The sequence below is a fragment of the Sander lucioperca genome, chromosome 19 (genome assembly GCF_008315115.2).
Source record: "Sander lucioperca isolate FBNREF2018 chromosome 19, SLUC_FBN_1.2, whole genome shotgun sequence".
In the NCBI taxonomy this organism is placed as follows: domain Eukaryota; kingdom Metazoa; phylum Chordata; class Actinopteri; order Perciformes; family Percidae; genus Sander; species Sander lucioperca.
The window spans coordinates 11,970,217-11,983,855 of NC_050191.1; the positions used below are offsets into that span (position 1 = coordinate 11,970,217).

General features: G+C 39.5%; 1 protein-coding gene across 2 annotated transcripts in view; it reads right to left on the minus strand.

Moving 5' to 3' along the window:
- The window catches only part of ppp2r5a (protein phosphatase 2, regulatory subunit B', alpha isoform), a 43,296-nt gene that overhangs the window by 12,288 nt on the left and 17,369 nt on the right, over nucleotides 1-13,639 (minus strand). For both annotated transcript variants that reach the window (XM_031322526.2, XM_031322524.2), the window contains exons 3-6: nucleotides 4,252-4,353; nucleotides 4,043-4,135; nucleotides 1,527-1,657; nucleotides 661-720 (exon numbers count right to left, since the gene is read on the minus strand). In XM_031322526.2, the coding sequence (XP_031178386.1) occupies nucleotides 661-720; nucleotides 1,527-1,657; nucleotides 4,043-4,135; nucleotides 4,252-4,353 (386 nt within the window). The remainder of the gene's footprint in view (nucleotides 1-660; nucleotides 721-1,526; nucleotides 1,658-4,042; nucleotides 4,136-4,251; nucleotides 4,354-13,639) is intronic.

A 13,639-nucleotide genomic window follows, 5' to 3' on the forward strand; every position in this document is an offset into this window, starting at 1 on the left:
CACTAGATGGCAGAAGGGTACTTTGCAACAACAGTTTGAGTTTCTCAGAGTTTACAAGGTGCAATAGAATGCACCATTCGTTTAACAAGGTGCACATGAATGCACTATGGAGTCCCGTAGGAGCCCACATGCTTTACCTTTGTTGTTTGTATACATAACTCACTCACAGGAAGGCAAAATGTTGCCACACCGGTGACATCAGGGAAGCAGGAGGATTTTCCAGTTCTGTTGTTTCTCTATTATCTCCGACAGCGGCCATTGTGTCTGGAAAAGTCAACCTGCAGGCTAAAGGTAAGCTAACGCTACCCTGTGTCTTTAGCTGCATGCTACCAGGTGGTAAGCTATGCTCTGTCAGTTTTTTTTCTTCAGAAGTACAGGGGGTAGAGAGAGAAAAAAATACTGGGGGAAATTGGTTTCGAAATCAAAAGCTCATTTCGATGTATTTTTTATTTAAAATTGAAAATTGTGATACCCCTAGAAAGTACCCAAAGCCAGTGGCTAAAAGTTTAACTTTTTCTAATGCAATCCAATATTTTACAACATAATGTGTTTACCATCTACTGAACGTGTTATGAAGAAGTCTAAGTTTTGTTTAGAGACTCAGCATTTAAACACAGAGGCTATTATTGGTGATAGTATTGACCAAGCATTAATACTCACCTCCCCAGGATTTCTAGCAGCTCAGCAACGCCGTTGAAGTGCTCAGTTTCATAGATGAACCTGCAACAGAAATTATTGATCACATGAACCCAACAGAGCACACTGATCAGAACAATTGACTCAGGCTGCTCCCAATACGGTTCCTTTCAAATATCGTCACTCGATTTGGGTTTTAGAAATAAAATGTCACTGCGGTCCCATGATAGGCAGACCAAACACTCTATTATAGCCTGTATATGAAGTTTTATGACTTGTACCCAAAACAGCGTTTAGGCTTCCACGAAAGTACAGCCTATACAGGAAATAGGGATCACTTGTTTATTCTTTATCAATAGACTGCAAGTTCTTTATTTGATAAGAATTCCCATTTAAATACCTGACTAAGAATGACTTGGAAAAAATAAACATATTTAGCTGGAGACCTTAAAGCGACTGCTCTTATGCAACTAAATGATCCAAACATCAATCGCCTCCTCTGTTTGGTAACCCATTTCCATTTTGCTGTGTAGCCATGGTATGTACAGACAGAGCCTGACAACTGTGACACTATTTTTATTCTCAGTGGCAGATGGTCAAAGTGGGTGCACCCGTTTGCCACATTGCCTGTTGGAAACGACATCAAGTACCCCGTTTCAATCACCTAAAGCCCATTGTCACGCATAACAGGAGCCGTAAAGAATCAACACACTGCTGTTGAGAATATTTATCCTCTCCATTTTAGAACGCTGGGATTAATCTTTATGTGCCTACATAATGTAATGACATGAAGAGAAAATTGTGAAACAAAAAAAAGACCCCCCTCAACATGATAGGACATCAAATATGTTTTCTTGTCACATTGGTTGCCTTTTGAACATTTCACTCACCGCAAGAAAATGTTGTTGATCTGCTTCCTGATGAAGGCACGCAACCCCAGGAACTTTCCATAAATCCGATGCAGGATGGTCTTCAGGAAGTCCCTCTCCCTCGGGTCCTCGCTGTCGAACAGCTCCAGAAGCTGAAAGGACAAACACACACTACTTCAGTTTTCATTTTTTCCTGATTCATTTGAAAAGGGTTTTTAGTGAATTGATAATATCTATCTTTTATCATGTCTCCACAGTAGGGCTTTTAATGAATATCCAAATTGTAAAAAAAAATCTGGGAGTTGAAAATGAATATTCAATTGTGAAAAAAAAAAGCATCAGTACTGCGGCTGTCTACCTCACGCCTTCTCACACTGCTAATTGTATTTTTATGCATTTATATACTGTGATTAATTTGTTACCACTTAAGCATTTGAATGAATTGGTTGAACATGAATACAATTTCTCTTTGTACCATTTAAAATACTTCAAAATACTTTAAATAAATATTAAAGGTTATGGTAATTACTTATTGTGAAATTAGTTATCTGCCACATCTAGGCGATCAGTGAAGAGGACTAGAAATAACCCTGAAAAGATAAATCAGCATTAGGGCTGAAACAATTAGTTGATTGACAGTAAATGAATTGCCAACTATTTGGATAATTCATTCATTGTTATTTATCAAGCAAAAATGCCACATTTCCTGGCTACAGCATCTCAAAGGGATCAGCTGCTAGTGTGTTTTTTTTACATTATTGAAGATTAAATAGCTATTATTTAGACAGAAAATGCAACTTAAAGACATCGCCTAGGGCTCTGGGCTCTTCGGTAAAACTTGCATCCTTACTGACCAGACAGAAGAAATGAAGTTGAAATGAAGTTGATCAATAAGGACGAAATGGGAAACTGACATTGAACTTGACGGCAGAGTATAATTCAGACATGCTGTGTATGCCTGAGGTAACGTCAATATTCAATCACAATAGGTCACACTGGGATTTGAGTTTTCTCAGGAGCCTGACCAGTACCTGCCCCAGAATAGCCCAGTGGGTCCATATAAACCAATCATTACTCTGCAACGTGTCGTGTATCTGTAGTTAGACACAAGGCACAATCATAAAGGCAGTTTGCTTAGAAATATTTAGGAAGAGAACACAAATGAACATGAAGTTCATTTTATAGTTAGGATAGAAAGATTATCTACTGTGAGAATAACCAAGTCATTACTGAAATTAAATGAGTAATTCCCTGACTAAAAGCCTCTCTGTCCACCAAATATGATTGAGATTAAGACTTTACAAACGGACAGAGACAACAAGTGCAACCATGTGACAAAAAGGGATGTGTATAAGTATTACCAATAATAATAATAATAATAATAATAATAATAATGACTATAATAACTTTTAAGCAACCAGCGGTTTTCTATTTATTTATAAAACCTCAGGCTCCATCTTACATTTGCTGGACAAGCTCATGTTTAAACCTCAGGTTCATCTGTACTACGTGAAGCCTGTTTAGCAGATTAAAAGCAAAATCATTTTGTGAGAAATGGACCTTAATGTTATTTTATATATTTGAATACCTTTTCCTACACTGTGTGTATTATGATAACTGAGTTAATCAAACCAAGGGCCGTCTTTCCATGGCTTTATAGCCACCTAAACCTCAACCACCTTGTTCCCTTTGCTCCAATCACAGTCCTCCTTTTCTTAACCTAGAGTGAGTAGGCAACAGGCCGCTATTTAAAGTTCCCCCACGACACACACTAACATCATGGAAAGTTGGTCCAGGCACCTCGGATGTGGCCCGGCCAACATTCCTGGCCCCGTGGTCCCCCGTTAGCTGCTGCTTGGCTCTGCAGCTTCACATGAGAAGTGAAGCATTCCTGCAGTAGGTGGGTACTGAGCAAGGGCAGATGTAGCTGAGCTACAGCTTATTAATGGTTAGACTCATCCAACTAATCATACTTTAAGTCCCAAAACACGTAACAAAGTGACCATCTGTAACAGCCAATGGCAGCTGCCAAAGGCTGCGGCGATTAATCAATCAATAGTTTAGGTAATTTCCCAAACAAAATGGCAAAAACTCAAAGTTAGCAGCTTCTTAAATGTGAGTATTTTCTGGTTTCCTTACCCTTTTATGATAGTAAACATATTATCTTTGGGTTTAGGACTCTTGGTTGGACGAAAAAAAGACATTTGAAGATGTTATGCTAAACTCTGACATTTTTCATTCCAAACAATTAATCAGTTCATTCAGGAAATAATCTGGAGATTAATAGATAATGGAAATAATCTGTAGTTGCAGCCCTAGAGCTGTCACAACACGGTTAGCTCAACAGCCAGCTAGTTTTCTCTTTGAACATATAATTATGACACTAATTATCTACAGACCTACAAGACATCTAGATCAATGCCTGTAACTGACAACTTTGAATTAGTTTAATAAAGTAGGTTAACTGTGAACCTATTGATACATTTACACAATCATCATGAAAAGTCATGCTAAATGTTTTCAAAATAGACTCCTACCTGCAGAACAAATTTCTGATCAATGTGGCGCTTTGCAATGCTGGGCTGGAAGTCTGGATTCTCTAGAAAGCGTAGGAGAAACTCATAGACCAGCTGGAAGGAAAAGGGAAAAAAATAATTAATAGAAATACCTTGCAATTTGTAACTACAACAACACACAATGTAATGTAAAGGATGTTAAGGACAGACAGGCTGTATCGGATCCTTACTTGAACGTGAGGCCAGGAAGCCTCTAGAGTGGGTTCATCCTCCTCTGGGTCAAAATCAGGGTTGTCGCTTGGTGGAAGAGTCCGGAATATATTGGTGCAGATCTGGATGGGAGGAGGAATAAAATCATTAATAAATTGAAATTTATAAAAAACAGAAAAAAGGTTTAACATCCCGGGACAGCATTGCTAATGAAATAACCATTTCTTTTTTCTGGGACAGATTATTATGACTACACTATGCCTATCAAGCCCAATAGTGACTGTTTTTAATGAAATATTGGTCAGTTTCACCAAATTGTATTTGGTTTCCAGTGCTTCACACCCACGTCTTGTAAAACAAGCTGCTTGTAGCATCAGTCAAAAACTGCTACTGTAATTGGTAAAAACCTTCTTACTTTTTTTTAAACCACATACAGTATGTGGTCTAGATCTTGAATCAAATTCAAATCTTGAATGAGAACTGCAATCTTTCTCAACTGCAGCTACACACTATGTGGACAGAAAATGTAGTTCTGAAGTCTCCAAAAAAAAAAGGCATCACTGGCAGGCTGGCTGGCTTTGCTAATTGGAGTGGAAAGCAACTTTATCCAGATTATTTCTAAGCATGTTTAATTTAACTCAGGATGTTTTATAACGGCACCAAAACACAGAGGGGCTGGATAAAACCCTTACAGATTCTGAATCAGCAGCAACTCCCCATTAAAATTCTGTACCGAAGACAATCATTGTAGACAGTTCACCACCACCTCTATCCCACCTTGTTATTTTTAGCAAGGGTAAATTTGAGAGTGACACACACAGCAGTGAGGAGCTGAAAAAGCTGGCACTATGTGACTGGGTGCACACTCTCATGCTCAAGTGATAAAGACAACATTAAAATACATATTGGCAGCTGGAAAATCCAAATGACACTAATGGGAGAGGAACCATAAAATAACTGTTAAACCTGACAGTAGCCCAAATTCTGACTGCTGAAAAACCCACAGAAAAACATTGCAAGGGAGTTTCATTTCTGAACTAGCGAGCAGAAATGGGTGAAAAACTCTTAAAACAAAGCATAAAAACTAATAAATCTGACAATGAATTGATGTCCTACTAAAACATACAGCTAATTAAAGCTTGACATCCAACGCTAACAAGAATCTGAAAATAGACATTTGCAATAGAAGAATAGTTTGCAAGAGGCAGCGCAAAATGAATCAAGTTGCAGTTAACTAGGTTTCTACAGGTTACATTTTAATGTAAAAAATCATCCAAAATCTCCATACATTGAAAATAATGGCCTTGCTGTGACATGTCAGACTTGTGCTATTGGTGTGTAAGATTTATTTAATTTAGACTCAGTGGCCACTTCGTGAGGCACACCTGCCAATTATCTCCTCATTCACTGCTTTGCTTCCTAAGCGGCCTGAATTATTAAAGGTCCCATGGCATGAAAATGTCACTTTGAGATTTTTTTAACATTAGATTTTTAGAAATGGCGATAGGTGTAAACCGAGCCCTGGGTATCCTGCTCTGCCTTTGAGAAAATGAAAGCTCAGATGGGCCGATCTGGAATCTGCTCCTTATGAGGTCATAAGGAGGAAGGTTACCTCCCCTTTCTCTGCTTTGCCTGCCCAGAGAATTTGGCCCGCCCATGAGAGAGAGACATCATGGCTTTCAAATGAGCAAAGTTGGTCAGGGCCACACCCCCACCCTCCACCTTGCCCCCCCCTCTCTCCTCCTCAATAGCTACAGACACAGAAATGGCACATACTAAGGAAAGCTCATTGTGGGACTGGCTCTAGTGGCTGTAATTCTGCACCAAGGCTGAATTTCGGGAAAGAGACTTCAGATACAGTATTAGGGGACGATTAAGGTCTATATAAAAGCATCCAAAGAGCACCATGTCATGGGACCTTTAAAGGAAGTGATTTAAAATTGCTGTATACGCTCTTTAATTTAGGAATTAATGCTGACTTGATAGTATCACACATTTACTGCAGATTTTTAACAAAAGTCACCATAATATTCCTGGAAGCATCCAGAGACATCACCCTGCTGGAAGTACGCATTTAAAAAGGGTAAACTTAGTCAGCAACAATGCTTTGGTGCTGTGAGATTCAGATGATTTGGTTTAGATTTTTCACATGACCACTTTAGTCTGATCTTGGCATTAGCTGAAAGGAATGGTACCCAGCATGGTCTCGTGTTGCTGTAGCCCGCCTCCTTTCAAGGCTGAATGAGCTGTGCATTCAGATGCCCTTCAGCTGGCCACTGTTGTACCATGCTGTTATTTGCCTGTTTGTGTCCTTCCTGTTATTTTAGAGAAGTCTGACAGTGTAAGTGCAGCTGTTTCTGAGCTGATTAAAACACCATCTGGAATCGAGAATTGTACAAACTTACTTACATCCAGCATCTCACCCATTCTTTAGCCAAACAGTAACGGAACCTGTTGACTGAATGCTTCATGCACTCTGTGGAGTTTGCTGTAAGAAGCACGTTTGACAACTCTGCAACAAGTTGCACATATAAGCACCCACAAATACATCTGGAAATCATTACATTCAACTGACTGGCAATACACCTCAGAACTTTGGTGCCAATAAAGCGGCCAATGTAGTTCTGTAGATCTGTATTCATCTACTCATCATTTAGCCTATAAAATGTCAGAAAATGATGAAAAATGCCCTTCATGTTTTTCTACAGCCCAAGGTGACGTATGTATGTATGTATGTATGTATGTATGTATGTATGTATGTATGTATATATGTATATATATATATATATATATATAGACAAGTAAATTAATCGTTTCAGTTTGACTGTGAACACAGGTTAAAGTGCTCATATTATGCTCATTTTCAGGTTCATAATTGTATTTAGAGGTTGTACCAGAATATGTTTATGTCAAGGTTTTAACCTGACACGGATACTGACCGTTTTGCAGGTTATGGAACACCATTATCTCTTTTATGATACAACGACCACGTAAGTTTTCTCATCTCTATATATACCATGGCAACAAGAGCAACAATTTTCACCTGATGCATGACTGACCACTCTTTTAGACCACAGTAATTGCTTTACATAACCATCTGTATGCAGATGTTGATAATGATGCAGATGAATAAATCAGTGTGCCACCTATATAGGTTCTCTGTGACATATCATGCTGCTTTCTCTGGTGTGAGGCGGAATTATTGGTTGAGCCGAAATCAGATGACTCACAGGGTGGGTTGCCAGGCGGGACATTGCCCCAGTGTGATGCCCATTTTTCCAGGAGTGCTTTGGTGCCAAATGCTCACAAAGTAAAGATAAATGGTGGGGTTGATGGCACACACAGGAGCAAAACCTGAACCACATATAGCCTGGTATTGCCAGTAAGGCTAATTGTTTAACAAGGATCATATTTACCATCACAGCAATGCTCTAGCAGCCTGTCTCCATTGAGAGTATTCTTAACCTGTCTATTCTTTGGCCTACAGCAGTAGGTGCAAAGCGAGAAACATGAGGTAAACATTGTGTGTGTAGTGGATGCTGGTGTTCTTAAACGATAGTTATTGTAGTTTGGCACGCTGATCAAGCAGCCGCCGTGGCTGTGACACACAACTCATGAAGGCAATTAAGGTACTTTAAAACTAGGGGTGTCACGATTCTCCAAATCCTCGATTCAATTACATTTCGATTCTAAAGTCACGGTTCAATTCTCGATTTTTACATTCATTTTTTTTTAAAGCACAGGTTGCCATGCCATTTTTAGACTAGACTTTTATGCAATAGAATACCTGACCTTTGTTTGCAATGTACCACACTACATTTGTCAAATTTAAAACATTTATTAACATAATGTAACAATAACTTATATCTATAACCTGCCATCTAGTTTCTCTTTTGTAACTGCAGTCTTCTTCACAGAAGATGACATTGAAGTTCACAACAAAACAAACAAAAAACAATAAAACAGCCATGTCCATTGTCTTCTCTGAACAATTAAGTGTCTTAACAAACTATTCCCAAACAGTTCAACATATACCACACATTAACTGCCATGTTAGTCGTGCTGCCAGTGGAAGAATATGGTACATGCACATAGCAGAGCTTGCAAACTGTCAATATAACTCACTGGAAATCCAAAATACTTCCACACTGGCGACTTCAGTGAAAGAGGAGGGGGTTCAAGTTCTGTCGATGGGTCTCCTGCATCTGCAGTTGCCATGCTATCCTTTGACTGGCTCTAGCTAAATTAGAGGTGGTTGACTGACTCGCAGCACTTCACCACGTGTGTTGACGAACTGACCGAAGAGCCGGTTAATTAACCCGAGTAGTGTCACTGAACCGGGACAATGAACCGACTCAGCGCTTCGCTCAAGCTGAGTGCGATCGATGTATCCTCCGTTGTGTGTAGCTGGTCCTCTTCTGCTACTGTGTGTGTAGTAATCTAGCTCATTAGCGCCTCCTCTGTAGTGGTGGTAGAATCAATCAGGAAACGGACTACCTCGAGCAGGCTACACGTGTTTTCTTCTATGTTTTTTTTCCGCTTGGCAAGCCGACTGGACGAGAAATGGGGGCGTGGCAGCATCGATAATTCCATTTTTTTATTGATTGCGGCACTTTGCATCAAGCATTGTACTCCTAAGTTCAAAACTCAATGAAATCTGAACACAGACACGATACACATATTTTGAGATTCAGTGTGGCATATACTTCCTGAGGATATCATTATCTGATGTCCATCACAAATACAAGTCGAAAGAAAAAAGACGTTCCTTATAACTATAGAACCTGAGAATCATCACATTTTTTAAGTTTTCTTCAGTATCAAAGTAATCCAGTGATAGTCTAGACATCCATGGGTACATTACATACAGAAACTGCTGATAGCTAATTTGGCGTGCTTTTAATAGTAAACATATAGAAAAACAGGGCTCAAGTTGTAGCTCACAGCTAACTCACTGACCCCATGGCAACATTACACTTTTTGTTTATATCCCCCAAATTATGAGAACTGTGGTTAAAAAGAATTAGAGCAATATTATCTAACACAAAGAATAATAACAGGAGTGACATTATAAGTTAATAATGTATTGGCCCGAATATAAGACGACCCTGATTATAAGACGACCCCCCCTTTTTCAAGACTCATTTTTGGAAAAATACTTTATTAAAGCCAAATACTGTTTTCATAAAGAAAATAATTTTATTTGAAAATAATTCTAATAAAAATACATTGAATAAAACAAGGTAGGCTGTTGTTTTTAACATCTTTTAAATAAAATAATATTTTCAATATCTTTTTAGATGAAAGTGTCACATTTAAATGAATGGTAAATATTCCCAAGGCCTTCAGTTAAATGACTGCTCTGGTAATGGGCATCCCATCATTACGTTTTTCTGTCACGTAATAACACACTCTCCTGTCAATCTCTTGGAAGTGGCCGCTTTGAGGACCACGGTAAAATATTCTCTGGCTGTTTTGCATTTTTAGATGGTGTAACATCTCCATGGCAACACCTCGTCGTACTTCCGTTCTACTTCCGACTTCCAGGCTTTTTGTAGCTGGATATATCATTTGTTTCGTCTATGTATGAATGTGGATAACGTTAGTGACATTGAAATGCTTGCTACAGTTACACTTCTAGTGATGAATCGGGGAAAACACGTTTTATTTCTCTGAGTCACGGCTTTGTTCTACCGCCGCTGGGCGCTCTCTCTCTCTTCAGTCTCTATCTCTCTCCACCATATAATGTTACCGTGCTTTCTGGCGCTCGTTAAGGCTCCGTCTAAAACGATGCTTTTTTGACCAGCTGTTTGTAACTGTAAAATAAAATGGATTATGGATAATTTTATTTCTATAGTGTATAGCTGACTTCTCTATTGGCTGTTGAAACAGGTGACGTCCCTTACGTTCTGCGACATGAACAACTGAAAGTCTAGACCCCGATTATAAGACGACCCCACTTTTTCAGACTTTTTTCTAGGAAAAAAAACCCTGTCTGATATTCGGACCAATACGGTATTAACTTCCAACAATTTAAGCTTGCAGGTGGTAAAGGGGGGTGGGTTCTCTCTGAGTAGTCAGAGATGCACACTGTACAATAATATAGGTTTCATAATTCACCACACAAGCATCCGGCACATTAATTAAGTCCCCCAGCCTCTTCAGTGTTGAAAAATAACTACAGTTGGACAAAACAAGAGAAAATATTGTTGGGAAACATGGGAAGTGTGAGAGATAAAAAAAAAAAAAAAAAAAAAGGAAACCGTGATATGTGTGTGAAAGTTATGTAGGAGGATCCTAAAAGTGCTGTTCGTAAGTGATAGTGCTGTAAGTGAAAGCAGTGTACACTTGCTGGTGACAAGGGAGGCTGTAGCTCTATGGGGGGTCAAATTGAGAGAGAGAGAAAGAAAGAAAGAAAGAAAGAAAGAGAAAGAAAGAAAGAAAGAAAGAAAGAAAGAAAGAAAGAAAGAAAGAAAGAAAGAAAGAGAGAGGTGGGTGAGATAAAGAAAAAAAGAAAAAATTACAAGCATTGAGTGCAGCATTAGCAAAAAGGATAAAAAAAAGGTGGGATTTAAACCAAATGTAAGGGAACTAACCGTGCTGGCTTTTCACTTATCTCTGGCACAGAAAAGAAAAAATACAAACAAAACAGAGATGTGTTCTATAATATACTCAAAACGCAATTAAACAATTAAAGATTTGGCAAATACATCCTTTTAAATAGATGAGAAACCTCGCTGCTTGGACTCCTAACAACCTCAGTGATCAAAGCAGTCCTTGCTGCAGCAGAATAATGGGCAGCACTTTAAACCCTCACCTCTTCATTATCATGTTGATGCCAGGCATGGAGTATCTGTGAGAGCTATCATCAATCAAGCTTTCTGAAAGTGCAGCTGCAATTTGTCTAACCTCATTCAGAAGCCTGTCTGTAGAAACAGGACTAGGGTGCTCTTGAGCTGGACACATGTCCCTCTATCCTGCCCCTGAATAAATAAATGGGATTACAAAGAAGGTCCACTGGCAACACCTGTGCATCGGCCCGAGTCATGTGTTATTTTAGCCTTACAAACCTGCTAGTGTGGTAGCCCAAGAGATCACTGATGTGAAATGTGCAGCTCATCTACTCAGGGTTTCCCGCAGAAAATTTGTTAGTTAAGGTGGTAGGGTTGGGGCTGCCATCTGACCGGGGGTGGGGTGGGGGGGGGGTGGTGGTGGTGTATGTATATAGATAGACTACAGACTATGTACTACATTTAACAATTAGCCTACTTATTAAACACTAAATATGAATTATTTTATTATTTAAAAAACATGTGCTGTAACAGTGTTACTCGCATGGCTCCCATTATCCTCCGTGACACGCTCTCTTCCACCTCGCCTGATAACTCTTCTCCAAAACTAACAGCTCTGAGATAACAGAGCTCAGCCCATTGCTTCACTCACTCAAAGCAGATAGTATGTGTGAAATAAAAACAGGAAACATAATTTCACTGTGTGTAGTGTTTAACTACGCTAACTAACCGTGTGTTGTGAACCGCGTGTAGTGATAAAAAAAACAAACAAAAAAACAGACAACAGCTGTGTCTCAAAGAGCGGGCAACAGCAGCCGGGACGTTGAGAATCCACGCGCAAGAGTTGATGGATAGTTCCAGTCACTTCGTCATGTATTCACTTCGTTGAAACAAGAGAAGAAAGCCTCACTGATGTGAAGAACAGGACAGAGATACATATATAAATGCTCTCTGCCTGCTATATGCCAACGCTCCGGTAAGTCCACTCACCCCGTCTCTGCCCAGGCATGCCCCAGCTGGCCGCACATTTGTTGACAAACTCAGACGAGCATGCGACGGTGAAAGGGCGATTTATCCCTTTAAATGTGAATCAACGAGTTACACTCACCGCGAGCAAATGCTCTTTCTGTTGTGATTGGTGGTATCTTGACAACTCGCTCAAACAGGACAGAGTAACATGGCGGAGATGACTTAACTTAGTTAAGGTGGCAGGCGCATGTTAAGGCGCCTGCCTTAACTGCAAAGTGCTGCAGGAAACCCTGTCTACTACATGTTAAGTAGCTAATTATCCAGTGGATGACCTGCTCACATTCATTTGTGTTTCAGATCAAAGCATATTTTATTCAAATGAAGACACACAAAATAATCTGAAGTTATAATTTTAAAATGAACTGCAAATTAACTACAGCAGATATGTCTTGTGATGTGATTCAGATGTGATTCATATCTGTGATTGCATTAGTGTGAGTATAACTGACCACTTTTATTTTTATTACTTTGGACTGCTGACAGAGGATTTGCTGCTAATTTTACTGTCTGTGAAAAGTTCCACATTCCATGTTGCAGACAGAGCACAAATCCCATACATCCATCATGTATTTACCAAAAGGTCTAATGTTTATATTAAAAAAAGCTTAACAACTACTGACAAAGTGAAGGTAGAGAGATATCACTATATATATACATACATATACACACACACACACACACACATATACATACATACATACATACATACATACACACACACACACACACGTATATACTAGTTAAAACATATTGCACAAGCTATTTGTTTTTTGATTACAACTCAAGCACTGTCACTGGTATAACTATTGACTTTTTTTACCCTTGATTTTCTTTGTGGGCTTTTATAGCCTTTATGATTGCTTAAGAATGACAAGAAAGCTCACCATTCAACTCCGCTCACATGCTCTGCATCCTACTCAACTACCCTCCTCTTCCTCTTAGAACCACGTCTATTTCTGGTGCAACATCAATTCTTTTCTTTTTATAAACAACAGCAAACTAACTAGTTTCCTTTGATGTAGATAGAAGGAAACAAAGTAGACAGATGGAAAAAAATAAAAAAAAATTGTAAATGTATGTGTGAGGTGATTTCTTTGAAGGTCGTGACACACTAACCCGATATTTCGACCGTCGGACAGTCTGGCGAGGTCAGTGACTCGAGTCTGTTCGGTGTGTTCCGTGCCGTCATCCGTCGGAGGGGCCGTCGGCCTTCATTTTGGCCGATTTGACATGTTGAATCGGAAGGCGGGCACTGCCGGCAGTCGGACTCAAATGACCAATCTGATTGGTAGAGCGCTAACCCGGAAACGAGGAGCGGGATGAGCGTGACTAGAGTCTCTCAAGATCTGAAGAAAATCTTTTAAACTGACCTTTGTTGATCTGAAATGGAGACAGATTCAGCAACTGCATGGCCTATTTCTCACTTAAAATGTTTTCAGAAACACGTTTCGGTGAACTATTTTAGTACAATATGAGATCGTATTCTGAACAAGCCGCCATGACAGTCTGGCTTTATATTTCCGGAGAAATCAGACCCACGTGACACGTTCGTCCAATCAGCTGCCGGTTTTCATTTTTGGGCGACAAT